General features: G+C 38.0%; 1 protein-coding gene across 1 annotated transcript in view; it reads right to left on the minus strand.

The window, feature by feature from the left end:
- Nucleotides 1–14,396, minus strand: part of LOC141365216 (protein ELYS-like) — a 54,975-nt gene extending 40,579 nt beyond the window's left edge. The window contains exons 1-2 of the mRNA XM_073869185.1: nt 14,336–14,396; nt 13,846–14,028 (exon numbers count right to left, since the gene is read on the minus strand). Coding sequence (XP_073725286.1) covers nt 13,846–14,028; nt 14,336–14,396 — 244 coding nt within the window. The remainder of the gene's footprint in view (nt 1–13,845; nt 14,029–14,335) is intronic.
- Nucleotides 14,397–14,615: the final 219 nt, after the last annotated feature.

Consider the following 14,615-nt stretch of genomic DNA (forward strand, 5'->3'; position numbering starts at 1 on the left):
CATTCACCCATTCACTCACACATTCATACACCGACGGCGGTGTCAGCCATGCAAGGTGCCGTACAGCTCGTCGGGAGCAGCTGGGGTTAGGTGTCTTGCTCAAGGACACCTCGACACTTGGTCAGGTGGAGCCGGGGATTGAACCACCAACCTTCCGATTTGTAGACAACCTACATGAACCACTCAACCACTGCCGCCCGAAATTGTTACGTGTTAAAACAATCCTTTGCATTGTACCACGCACTCTGTGATGCCTCTTCTTTTAGCAACAGTTGCAGCCATTTTAAGCGCTAAATGATTATCGCCGTTCAATAATTGCGCAAATACCTGGCATATCACACAGCAAACGTTAGTAAATTGCGTTGCGTGAATCATTTAAATAATCCCCTCACATAAATTTTGCATCTGAAAGAGATGTTTATGCAATAAGGTCAGTCGCAAAAATAACTACACTCTAAGACATTTTTAAGGATTTTTACAGTAGCCTACTGGCAACACTGTTCAGTCTTTGTATAAAATAATTCTGTGAGTCTTGTAAGCAAAAGAAAGATAGTCATAATTATTTTGAACTACAGTAAAACTTTATTTTTCATTCTCACAGGTAACGTTATATATCTGATCTTTTCATATCATTGACTTATACATTAGGCTACGTTAAGCATTTCTTCATAATAGTTTTATAAAAAAAGAAAACACCACACAACACACCGCGCGTGCTCGTAGGTTTGGATACACGTAGTATGATTTGTTAATAAGGTTTATACTGACTTTGGTTTTCTAATATTATCATTATAATACATTAAGCAACACATCCGGTTAATGGTTTTAAAATGTCCTGTTCGGGTAAACAAGCAGACAACCGCGGGTCTGATAATAAATAACATAAATAGAATATTTTACCTTGCTGGTCTTTTTTCATTCTCTCCTCTCGGGTATCTTCAACGGAAAAGCGCCATTATCGCAGGAAGAGTCTAAAAAAAATTAATTCAGTTTACTCAATTTTTTAAGGTAAGTAGTCGCAATCAATTGATTTAAAGACTTATTGCTCTTTCCTCCCCCTACATGTTAGAAGCGTAATTGTTCATTACCACTGTCGTAAATACTGCAGCATAGCTGGCTCTGATTGGATTGTAGGTCTGCCGTAAAGCAAGTTTTTGTAGTTTTCACTCGAACTACAGGACCACTACCCGACGGTTGGAAACTACTTTAGTGCGGTTTTGGCCAATAGAGGGTTGCAATGCGAATGTGAAAGTGCCATTCACTCTGTTTTGAGTGAATGAACCACTGAAACTTTTTTGGAAACGTTATTTTAAGGTAAAAACACTCTTTGGTGTTGCTTTAAGCTACATTTATACAAAAAAAGAAAACTTTTGTTTAAATGTAACTTAAAAACCCTTAAAAAAAATTTTAGAGTAAATTGAATGAATCATTTTTTTCAGTGTGGTTGAAAACTCTTCAGTTTAGGTGCACCCCTGAACTCCGTCCTCTAAACACCTGTGCTGCTACATGGTTCTTTAGCTAAAATAAGTCAACGCCTGTATGTGTGCAATTGTCAAAAATGATAATTTTGAGAAAAATAAAATAAGGATTTGTGTGAATAAGGAAAATACCGCCAAAAGACTGTTAGAAAAAATACAGTAGCATACAGCAATTTTCAAAAATACTGTATATGATGTATGATGTTACAGAAAATTCCCATAATGCAAAGCGAATTACAGTTATTTACTGTATAAATAGTTTACAGTATTACACTGGGTAATATACAGTAAATAACTGTAAAAATTACAAGAAATGTCTAACGATGTAGACCACACCTTTTCAGCGCTAATGATCCACTGTGCGTCTTTAGTAAATCCCGGCAGTCGTTATTTAACGCCAAAATGATGGTTTGCGCTGGTGCAAGCTGTTAGTAAATCTGGCCCTATAGTTAATGAGTACGTTTACATGCACAGAATAAGCGGATAACTATCAAAAATCTGCTTATTATAAAAACATGCGTTTTCATGCGTTTACATGCAAATCAATAAACCGGCTATGCAGACAACTGCATTTACATGGGACTTGGAGATTTGTCAGGTTTCTCGCAGGTAGTGACGTCATCGCCTATAGTACATAATAGTCTATAAAAAAGCAGACGGCATATCTGTCTTAAGCTATACTGTTTAATCTCTTTTCGTGTCTCCAGAACCTGTAAATATAACATTAGTTTTTATTTTCGCAGTTTCTAGTTTCTCTGCCAACTGCTTTAGTAGAGCAGAGACTTTTATGCAATACTTTGCGCTTACTTCCGCGTCTGACGTTTATCTTTCACACTGAAAAAAATGATTCATTCATTTTAATAATTTTTTTTAAGGTAAGTGGTTGCAATCAATTTATTTAAGCTACATTTAAACAAAAAAAAAATTTGAAAGGCAAAACAAAACAAAAAACTTTTGTTTAAATGTAGCTTAAATAAATTGATTGCAACCCCTTAACTTAAAAAAATTTGCGTACATGCGTACATGCACAAACCGTGAGAAAGCCGGTTAAGGTGTTTACATGCCACCCAAAATCATGAGCAAAAGACTACCGATCGGTTTTTGCTTACGCCGTTTATGGGCTTTCCCCGATTAAAGAAAACCATTTTACGCGTTTACATGACCCCACGTGTTATCAGTTTATTAAGCATAATCGGCGTAAGACTGTGCATGTAAACACGCTCACTGATTAAACCAGCGTTTGTGACATTTGGGCATCTTGTCTTATCTTAATACCGAAAGTAAATAGGTTTTCCTTGCGGAAGGGCATTCATTAAAAATGAGCTAATAAAATATTTCAAGTTAATATGCAATGTTCCTTAGCTTACTTATGTGGAAAATAGCCATGCTATAAGTAAATTAAAGTAAAGGCAGCTGGTTGTTATCGTGAAATAAGCCCCTTCAGCGTCGGGTCCTGATCATACTGTTGGGGCTTATTTTTGCGCTAACAACTGCATATTATCCCTTACATAAAATACGTACATATTCTCGTGAGATCAGGCTGTCATTTCCTTAGAATAAAATTACTCAAACCGTAAAAACGATTTTTGGTCTTACTGCACTCCTACTGTGTGTGTGTGTGTGTGTGTGTGTGTGTGTGTGTGTGTGTGTGTGTGTGTGTGTGTGTGTGTGTGTGCGTGTGTGTGTGTGTGTGTTTTTAATAGTAGGCAATATACAGTGCATACATTAATAAGTACAGTATGCTATAGTACTTTATTAAATTCACTAGCTTTAGGTCTATGATCAGTGTCTGCAGTGCTCATGCAGTTATTCTGTTATTTTTCTCCTCAGGATCTGTTTTTCTCCATAGCAGCTGTTGATTTTATTGTTTTAGCATTCACATATTTAAGTACATGAGCCAAGCCATATGGTGGCAGTTCACTGAGCCAGGACTAGAGAAATAGATAAAGATAGAGAGGGAACCGAAAAAACCCTTAATTTCCTCCCGTTCTGTGTCTTTTCTTTCTTTTCATTAGCACTATTATTAGTCACGCTGTTGTTATGGTTGTTTAAGGTGAAGGTTGATTGCTTTCAGAGTGTATTTATGCTTGATGGTGTAGGCAGGATTGAGTGTGTGCAGACAGGCACATTTTTCACCTGTTCACCTCCGCTCATTCAGGCTGCCGTTCAAGGTCTCTGATCTTTACAACCGCACGGACACAAACACAGCCACCCAAAGAGAGAAATGACACGGGCAATTTCAACATCCATCTCGCTGCATATATTGACTTCTATAAGAGAGAAGTACCTTCGACAGAAAGCTATTTGTGCTCTTTGAAATCCAGGAAGGGTAACAATTGCCTTATTTGTACCGCAAAAAGACTGTTTCACGAATGATATAGGCAGCCTTGAGTTTTGATGGGAGATAGAGCTTGCAAAATAAATCACCATGTTTGTGTGTGCATTTGTGTGCACATACTGTATACTGTATATTTGTGTGTGTATGTGCCTGTTGTTACTTATTTATCAGTGTTAAATGAGAATACATAGATCTATTTTTGATAGTGTGAAGAATGGTGGACTTTGACAGAGGAGTAACTATAGCAACCTTACTCTTTTTGCTCCATTGACAGAGTGCTTGGTTTAATGTTTCTGAGTGAAATGTGGCCATTTTTGAATGAATCTGGATGCGAGTTATGGCCGGCTCAGAAAGGAGTTATGAAGCAGTAACCAAGGGCATGGATCAGGGGGTCATCTATCTCCAGCACCTGTTTTCCAAGGCGGGTTTCTGTGTGTTTATTATAGTCCGTATATTATCAGACATTGCGGATTCGACCCACAGTCACTGAAAACTTTATGAGCTCCCTTTAGAATAGAATACATGGAGAAATTTGTGTCATGGCATCGTCTAAATCTCAAACTCTAAGCCAAAAACTAGATAAATCATGCAGTATTTAAGTGTGCGGTTGTTCTTGAACACTTACTGTAAAACACAATTTGTAACCTCAAAAATGTAAAAATACTACATCAAAAGAGGTAAAGCTATAGGGAATCCCATTTTATTGATCTTTAGATAAAAGAGCTTGTTGGATTATGAAAACAGACCAAGTTTTAAAACTCAAAACTTCCTCCTCAGGCCAAAAAGACAATTTATTAAAACAAAGCTGCAAAAATGACTCATTCTTTCTGAAGTCAGAGAGATAAATACATAAACATATAAATAATGTGAGCTTATAAATCAATAATGCCTTCGGTGTCAGAAACTTACTAGATAGATATTATTATTATTCCAAAACACCAGAAGAACACACTGCAATACAATATAGTATAAATGTATTTCTGGTTCTGCTGTACTGGATGTAGTTGCTTACCTGCTCCTCTGCATATCCTACTGAATGATGCCAACATTTGAAAGGAGCCTGCTGATAAAGATTGCATCATTAAAACTATACTGCACCCAAAGGCAAAGTTGCAGCCCATGTTATAAAAGAGCAAAGATCTCCTGCTCATTTCACACGTGAAGACTGCTGTTCTTAATAACACAGCAGCAGAAACTGTTTAATTATGACGACCAAAAAAAGTATATAAATATAAATTACAAAATGTAAAAAATTAGATATGATATCTTAAAATGCTCAGTCCTTCCAGAAAAACACAGTTTTTTTTGTGATTGTTGAGGGCAAAAATCCTTGATCTTGCGCCATGTTTTCCTAAAAAATGCGATGGAATATGCTGTGTATTGATTAAGGATGCACCGAAGTGAAAATTCTTGTCCGAAACCGAAAACCGAAAAAGAGGAAACCAAGGCCGAATAACCAAAACACCGAAATAAATTATTATGCCAATTATTAGTACAAATACATTTATGGCTATCACTGTGTACTAACTTTACTAGGGATGTGTGACGGATCACAAAACTCACGGTTCGGATCACATTACAGTTTTTGAGGCACGGATCGGATTATTTTTCAGATCAGCAAAAAGGGGGTGGGAAAAATCTAATAACAAATAAAGAAATTGCAAACATTTATAAAAAAGAACAAAGTTGCACATTACTAAGGGCTAACATTAGCATTAGGTACAGAAATTGAATTAAATGAGTCATAACACTGTCTTTGTATAAATTAAATATATTATTCTTTTTAGAGCTACAGAACAGAAATTTTCTCTTGATTAACATTAATGAGACAGACTTGAGTAGGTTAATTGAGATAACTGTCTCTTTAAGACCAAATAAGCAGAGACTGGTTTCTGACTGTAATCTATACATATACTTAAGACATAAACAAATGTTTTTATTAGAAAAAGAAAACTGTGGAGAGAATTTTGTTTATATGAGTCCTGTCAACAATAGAAAGATTTTATGTTCGCTTGTTTGCGTCTCACTCGTGTGTGCACTATTGAGGGCACTAAACGCGCGTGCACACAGAGACCGAGGGCGAATCCCAAACAGTGCAGCATAAAAACGTTACGTTGTTTTTCATTGCTTTATTCGGCAAATGTATCTTAATGGACTAGGAGACACATTAGCGCGACTCTCTCTAAAGTTTACATATCAAGAGATCTGATCTTTGAAGGGCATACTGTGATGATCACGTCTGGACCGGACACATTCAACCTGTGCGTACAGAAAGAAAGGTGCTCACTTTGCGCCTTTTTTGCGGATAAATACATCCACACTGCAGACATGTTGCTTTAGACAAGCACGTGCAGGTCACAGTTTCTGCTTGCGTCATCACAACATTTCGGGCGTATTGTTTCGGTGATAAAAGTCTTTCGGCCGAAAACCGAGAATGCTCTTTTGGGCAATTTTCCGCCGAAAATTTTTTGTGGCCGAATATTCGTTGCATCCCTAATATTTCTACAATTTTATGCAATGAAATTGTGGGAACTTGCAAAAATTGCGAGGACTTGCAAAACTTGCGGGAACTTGCAAAAACTGCGGGAACTTTCAAAAACTGTGGGAATTTACCAAAACTGTTTGCAGCTTTTGCAGATTTTCAGTGAGGTTCACGTCACATAATCAAATCACTTCATAACGTTCCCATGGCGCTTGTGTGAGTAAAAGCAACATTTTTCAACTTTCTGCTAAGATATATGTGATTTTTGCTACGAAAATGCGGGGGTTATGAAATCATGGAAGCCCCGCACGGTGTTTCCCACAGGATTTTTAGAGACTGTGGCTGTGATGACGCCACACCTTTATTAGCATATGTGTGACGTCATCATGGGTTTGCATTTGATTGAGTGTTGCATTTGAAATATGTTGCACTTCTACTCTTTGATCTGTCACATTATATTGCATTTTAAGACAACTAAATGCCATTTTTACATATGATCTGTTCTGTTGTCATACATAAAACGAGCAGACTATTAAATAGTAAGTAAACACGACCCAGTAACACCTCGTGTTTAATTCAACTGTTGCTACGTGACATCATCTGACAAAATCACCATACATTTACATTGAAGCCTTGTGTGGTGTGTGTGGGAAACACTAATGTTAACCTTAATTTCCTCAAGTCATAATAAACTCAATCAGCCGTCTTCTCTGTCAGTAACATCTGTGACTGCTGACGTTTACGCGAAAAAGAAAGTATACAGAGGAAAGGACATTGAAAACACCGCCACCTTTTCACTGTTATGTAGAGAGAGCCGTGAGCTGCACGCAACAGAGAAAAAGGGAGGCGCGCTGAGCCCTTGCAACAATGAATTAAGCCGTTTTTATAAACAGTAAAATATAAATGTAAATGGGAATCGTGAAAAATCTATCTGTGGCAGCCAGTGCTGATTCTGTGGTGGTGCGCCATGAGTAAATAAATGTATAGGAAAATTTTGCACGGAAATCTGAAATTTATGCTGCAAAAGTGCGCCGTATTTGAAAAAATGCGGCCCCCGTATATAAATATAAATATATGCGTTAAATCATGCGATCGCATAATCATGTTTTTCTGGAGGGACTGAATGGTTTAATTAAAGTCAGACATTCACTATATTGCCAAACTTTTTGGGGCACCCCTCCAAATCATTGAATTCAGGTGTTATAAGGAACTCTTAATGCTTCATCATACCAAGACATTTTGGACAATTTCATGCTCCCAGATTTGTGGGAACAGTTTGGGAATGACCCCTTCCTGTTCCAACGTGACTGTGCACTAAGCAAGGTCTATAAAGACATAGATGAGCAAATTTGGTGTGGAGAGGAACTTGACCTGCACAGAGTCCTGACCTCGACCCAATAAAACATCTTTGGGATGAATTAGAGCGAAGACTATAAGCGAGGCCTACATCAGTGTCTGACCTTACAAAATGTGCTTTTAGAAGAATGGTAAAAAATTCCCATAAACACACTCCTAAACCTTGTAGAAAGCTGTTATAGCTGCAAAGAATGGGCCAACTCCATATTAAACCCTATGGATTAAAAACGGGATGTCATTCAGGTTAATGTGCATATAAAGGCAGGTGTCCCAAAACTTTTGCCAATGTAGTCAAGTGTATTACTTCATATGACTAAATCAACCTGGCATCATTAGAAAATGTTACCAGAAGTTATTTTTAAAGATCAGATGAGTTGAAAATATCTTATTCATACAGTGGGAGTTAATTAATGAAGGTAACCAATTTGCAGTTTTCCGACAAGATCCCCAATAGGTCGCTTGGCTGTTTTATATGGGAAAAGCTCTACACGAGCAGGCCTGTTCAGTATATGAGAATAATATAGCATTTTGGGCAAAGGGTTTCGAAAATCAAATGATAAAATCTAAGCAATGTTGCCCTACTTGTTGTTTAGTGTTGAAGGAAGGATCCCATTAGGCAGAGTCTCTGTGGTTCATCTCTCGCTCTTTCTCTCTCTCTCTCTCTCTCTCTCTCTCTCTATCCCTCCTCTCTCCCCCCTGGTGTGAAATGCTTGTGAAGTGCTTATAGTAAAAGTTCCATATGTTCTGCATTAAAACCAAGCTGCAGTGTCGATAGATGCTAATATAATCATCTGGCCCCACTTGCACATTAAACACTCTATATAGTACAACCTCTCTCTATCTTTCTCTCTCTCTCTTTCTATTAATTAAAAAAACATGTGACATAGGAAAATATTTAAATAGTGGTAATAGTAATGATACAATACTTATAATTACAAAGTGTTAATAATGTTTACAGTCTCACAAAATTATGTACCTATAGTCATGTAATTTTTTTATTCTTTTTTCATGATACTGTCACAAATATCCGCGTTTTTTTTGTGATCGTATCACGAATTTCTGTTTGTGTCAATAGTCCCTTTCACACATACAGTCTTTACTGGTAATTTACTGGTAAATTGCAGTTAACATGTCATGTGTGAACAGAACCTTTCCGGTAAATCAGTGCTCCCAATTTACCAGTAAGACAGGCTGTAAGATTAACGGTAATTTGCCGGTAAGCGCTGTGTGTGAACGAAAAATATAGCATTACCGGCATTTAGATGACGTCAGACCGCGCTGACAGATCGGGCGGGCCAATCAGAAAGTTTTTTATACATGTGACGCGGTTTCCCCCAGACTGTTTACGGATGTTTCCACACACATGTTGCTTAAAAGTCGAGCACACCTGAAGTTAACATCCACATTTCTTCACCAAAGAAGTTTAAAACAGCTTACCATCTAATTGCCAAATTGCCGACGTCCTTAGCACGCCCTCTGTGAAGCCTAATGTGCAGACGCGCAGGTTCCGTTTGACGCCGCCTAACGCAATGTTGTTTGGTCACGAGCAACTGCGCGACCGCTTGCCACAGATGTGAAAACAACAAAATACGGACCGTGGATATTAAGTCATAACCCGCCGTTTACAAATACGACACGGACGGAGCTCGCCGGCCGCGCCACAGGTAACTTCCACTTTCTCTCCGAGTTTACCGGTATTTTGATACTGATGTGTGAATGATGTCTTACTGGTAAAAAGACGGAACGTCACTGCATGTGTGAACAGCACATTTTTGTATTTACTGGTAAATTCATTCTGGTAAATTCATGGTAATTTACCAGAATTACTGTGTGAAAGAGGCTATTGTCACGTATTGGTTACTCAACTGCTTTTTCCTATTTTAAAATCATTTTCGCTTCGGTTTGGGGTTAGATTTGGTGTTTGCTATTGGATGTCACTTTAAGTATTGGTACATTTTTTCTGATAATTTTTTATATTTTCAGAACTTTAAACCATTGTCGCCTGGCATTAGGGTTAGAGTTGGGTTTTGGTAAGAATGTCATTTAATGTAAATCTAACCCTAAACCGAAGCAACAATGGTAAGAAAATAGGACAAAACAGTTGACAACAGCTGGGTTTACATCCAAACGTGAAGCGAATCTTTTCAAAATGTGCAAAAAAAGAAAAACTAAGAAATGCAAATTAGGTGCGTTTCTATCAAGTTCTTTGAGCGAATGACGGCGGTATTGGTAACCTAGTAACCATCAGTAGTGTCGAGTCCCATATGGTAAAGACAACTCCATCGGAAACAGCTAGACAGTCAGTCACGTGGATTTAATGTTCGCTATGTCAGAATTAATTTGGAAAATGTGTTTTTATCTCCCTTTATTCGCATTTACTCTTTCTTGCATAAACAAAAACCACCTCAAGAAAGCGCAAAAACTTTTTTTGCGAATTGAAGCAACACTAAAGAGTTTTTGCTCTTTGCTCCCCCTACAGGTTGGAAGCGGAATTGTCCATTAATTTAGCCTACTGCAGCAAAGCTGGCTCTGATTGGATTGTAGGTCTGCCGTAAAGCAAGTTTTTGTAGTTTTCACTCGAACTACAGGACCGAGACCCGACGGTTGGAAACTTCTTTAGTGCGGTTTTGGCCAATAGATGGAATGTGAACATGCCGTTTACCCTGTTTCGAGTGGCTGAACGACTGAAACTTTTTTTGGAAACGTTATTTTAAGATAAAAAAACTCTTCAGTGTTGCTTTAAGGGATTTTTTATCGAAATTTGGTGTTTCCACCACTCATTTTTGATGCGATACTTTAGAATGTGCATAAAATAATGGAGATGGAAACAAGGCTACTGACACATACACAGAAATTCGTGATACAATCACGAAAGCAGAAATTCGTGACAGTATCACGAAAAATAATAAAAAAAAATAATGTGACTGTAGGTACGCAATTTTGTGAAACTGGGCTGACAGTATTAATATACTACTGTATGAGGTAAAATTCATTCTGCCCTTCTGCTTGTAAATACTGCTTCGGTTCAGTTCAGGTTATTTATTTGTCACATGCACAGGCAGGTATACACACATACAACTTACAGTGAAATGTAGACCTAATCAGCTTCTTACACTGTGCAAGTAATAATAGAAAGAGGTCATGCTAACTGACTAAATAACAATATCATATTAGTATAATATACATATGCCAAATGTGTGCCAAATGTATTAATAAAATAAGGGGGACAAAAAGAAACTACAATGTAGGCTAAACAAAATGTTACCCTGAGGTAATGCTGGATAAATTAACACTGTGCAAGGAATTAGCAAAATAGGTGAAGTTAAAATTTGCATAATGTGTTACTTGCTAGTAACACTACAAAGTGCTATGACGCATGTGCAATGACGCTAGGTGTCATTGAAAAAAAAAATCACTTGGTGTAAGAGTCATATGGAGTAGTGAGACAGATATGATCATGTTGAGAAGTCTGATGACTCGAGGAAAGAAGCTCCTCCTAAACCTCTCAGACTACAAAACTGCTTGCTTAATGGAAGCAGGTTGAACAGACAGTTACATACGTCCCTAATGACTTTAGTAGCTCTGTTACACCAACGTCTGGTGTAGATGTCATGCAGAGAGGAGTGAGCAGACCCTGTGATTCACTCGGCTAAGCATACCACTCATTCAAGGACTCTGCGGTCCTGTGTGGAGCAGTTTCACACTGAGATTACACTGAGTCAGAATGCTTCTGTAGCCTCTGTATCGAAAGTTTTTCAGGATGGCAGGAGGCAGAGATCCTGAATTTCCTCAGCTGTCTCATCTGAGCTTGAGTGTGTACAGTCCAGGTCTTTAGAGATGTGCCTAGGCTAAGCTGCTCATCCTCTCTACCGAGGTACCGTGTTGCGTCCTCCTAAAATCTATACAGTCTTTTACAGTATGATTATGTTTTGTTTCTCAATTTGATTTCTTTCTTCTATTGATTATACAAAGCTATAACAACTCAAAGAAAAGAATGTTATCAGAGGATGCTTAGAAGATTTAAGTTTTTTGTTCTATTTAAAGCGTCAGTTCACCTCAGAATGACAATTTTGTCATTAATTACTCACCCTAATCTCATTCCACACCCATAAGACATTCATTCATCTTCAGAACACAAATTAAGATATTTATAACGAAATCTGAGAGTTTTCTGACCCCCCACAGTAAGTAAAGCAACTCACAACTTTAAAGGCCTAAATAGGCAGTAAAGACATTGTTAACATAGTCCATGTGAGTACCGTATTTTCCAGACTCCAAAGTATAAGTCGCATCAATCAAAAATGTGTCATGAAGACTAAAAAACATATGGACTATACGTCACATTTATTTAGAAAATTATTTCACAAAATCCAAGCCGCAGAACAGACATTTAATCTGGAAAGGCAAGTTATTCAACTAAACAACAGTACAGCAGGGTGAATAGGTGTCTGTACATTTACGTAACATTATCAGTTATTTATACGATACACAATAGCATACAGAACATACCTGGAAGGCTGAATAGGCTAAATGAACAGAGCAAGCCAAAGCGCATCAAGTTCGCAGGCTCGTCAATCCACATCATTGAATCCATTGAATTACATAAATACAGGAGCAGCATATAGCGGACTCTCGCATGTTATTTCCATAATGTGCCAAAAATACTTTTTTGCTCATAAAGTCAGTCTCCGTTTCACGAAAGCAGTGCAGGTATGCGTTAAACACAAGTGTCTTGCGTTAGCCATAGACATATTCTCACATAGATGCCCCATTTACGGCTTGCATCTACGGAACGAATTTCATCAGAAGTATCTAAAATTTTATTTGTAGATGAACACACGTCTTAGACATGAGGGTGAGTAATTAATGACAACATTTTCAGTATTGGGTGAACTTACCCTTTAAGTTGAGATGTTCTGATCAATCAGTCGCAGATCGGTATCGGTCGATCATCGCATTAAATGACTCGATCGGTACTCCCTAAATTTGCTGATCTCATGAACCAATCTTTCTGTTTACTTTTGTCATTATAGGGCTCCTGAATGCGGCCGCAATTGGAGACCATTTGTACGCAGTATAAGCATTTAACAAACGACCTGCAAAATTGAATTTCCATCAAACAGCACATACCAATACAACACACATCAATTGCGGACATTGCACCTTCATGCCGAAAGTTTATTATTTGCATGTGCTTAAAGGTTTAGACAGTTTAAACGTTCATTTTTCTTGCAGCGGTCTCGTTCACGTTTTAAAGCTACAGTAACCTAATTCATCTCTGAATAAAGTCGCTCTCTCCTCTTCACTGAAGAACTGTTGTGCTTAATATGAATGCTTGTATATTTAATTTACACACTGAAGACTGTGAAGTGTTTTATTTTCATTACTTTTAACAGACATCAGCCTTTTTAAATGCATATTAAATTGCTCTTTGTAGAGGGAATATTTGTTGTACTTGTTTATTTGATTCTCTATTAAAACAATAATACAGGCTACCTAATTACTGCATGTAATATAACAAAGGCAACATATCTGGTATTACTTTAACTAGAAAAGATGTTAACAGTTGCAGTCATCAAAGAGTTTGCATATTAGCTTAAAGACTTACGATCAGGCGATCATGAGGACAACAATCGGTACTCGGTATTGAATGTAAAAATCCTGATCGTATCCCTGAAGGCATCCCTAACTTTTAAGTATCTCAAGTATACATGTATCTCCATAATTATTTAGGAGAACTGAAATTGAAACAAATTCAACAAAGAGTACGGAGCTGAAAAATGTATGTAGATTGTACACTCCCTGACAAAAGTCTTGTCGCTTGTGTACAAATTGACCTGAAGTGCCGCTAAAATATATTTCTAATCCAGATTGTTTTCAAGAAATGGCTAATTTTAATCCCAACAGCTTTTGTCGTAATGTTTCAGTGCAAAATGAAACTGTCAAAAAGTATTCTAATATTCACAGCTTGGCAAAGCCCATTGAGTCAATTTTTGCAAAGACATAAGTGTTGTCGCCTTGTCATATGAGCTTCATCTGTGACTAATAATGGATCAATTAGGGCTCAGGTGTGTAAAAAAGAACCCCAGTACATTAGACCTTCACATCAACTGCAACTAGAGCTCTGCAAAAGGATAAAAAAAGATTTGAAGAGACTGGAGACGTTTTTGACAAGCCCAGGTCAGGCAGACCCCGCAAGACAACTGCTCGAGAGTACCGTTTGTTGGCTCGAAAAATCCAAAGCCAGGCCATTTTCCACTGCAGCAGAGCTCCACAAGACATGGTCACCTGAAATCCCTCCGTCAACCAGAACAGTTTGTCGGATTCTGTCTTTAAATGGCCTCCACGGTCGAATAAGTGCCCAGAAGCCAGCACTAAACAAAAGACAATTGAAAAACCATGTGGCATATGCCAAGGCCCACAGCCTGCTAAAAGGATGGATGTTGGAAAAGCAGAAGGTTGATTTTTTTAGATAAATCTTCTGTTGAATTACACCACAGTCGCCTCAAATATTGCAGGAGACCTACTGGAGCCCGCATGGATCCGAGATTCACCCAGAAAACAGTGAAGTTTGGTGGCAGAAAAATCATGGTCTGGTTACATTCATTATGGGGGTGTGCAAGAGATCTGCAGGGTGGAAGGCAACATAAATAGTCTAAAATACCAAGAAATCTTAGCTACCTCTTATATTCCCAACCATAAAAGAGGCCAAATTCTGCAGCAGGATGGTGCTCCATCGCATACTTCCATCTCCACAACAAAGTTCCTCAAGGCGAAGAAGATCAAGATGCTCCAGGATTGGCCAGTCCAGTCACCAGACATGAAGATCGTTGAGCATATGTGGGGTAGGATGAAAGGGGAAGCATGGAAGATGAAACCAAAGAATATTGATGAACTCTGGGAGGCATGCAAGGTTGCTTTCTTTGCTACAGTAGTCCTGATGACTTTATCAATACATTGT

Source organism: Misgurnus anguillicaudatus, chromosome 7, assembly GCF_027580225.2.
Source record: "Misgurnus anguillicaudatus chromosome 7, ASM2758022v2, whole genome shotgun sequence".
NCBI lineage: Eukaryota > Metazoa > Chordata > Actinopteri > Cypriniformes > Cobitidae > Misgurnus > Misgurnus anguillicaudatus.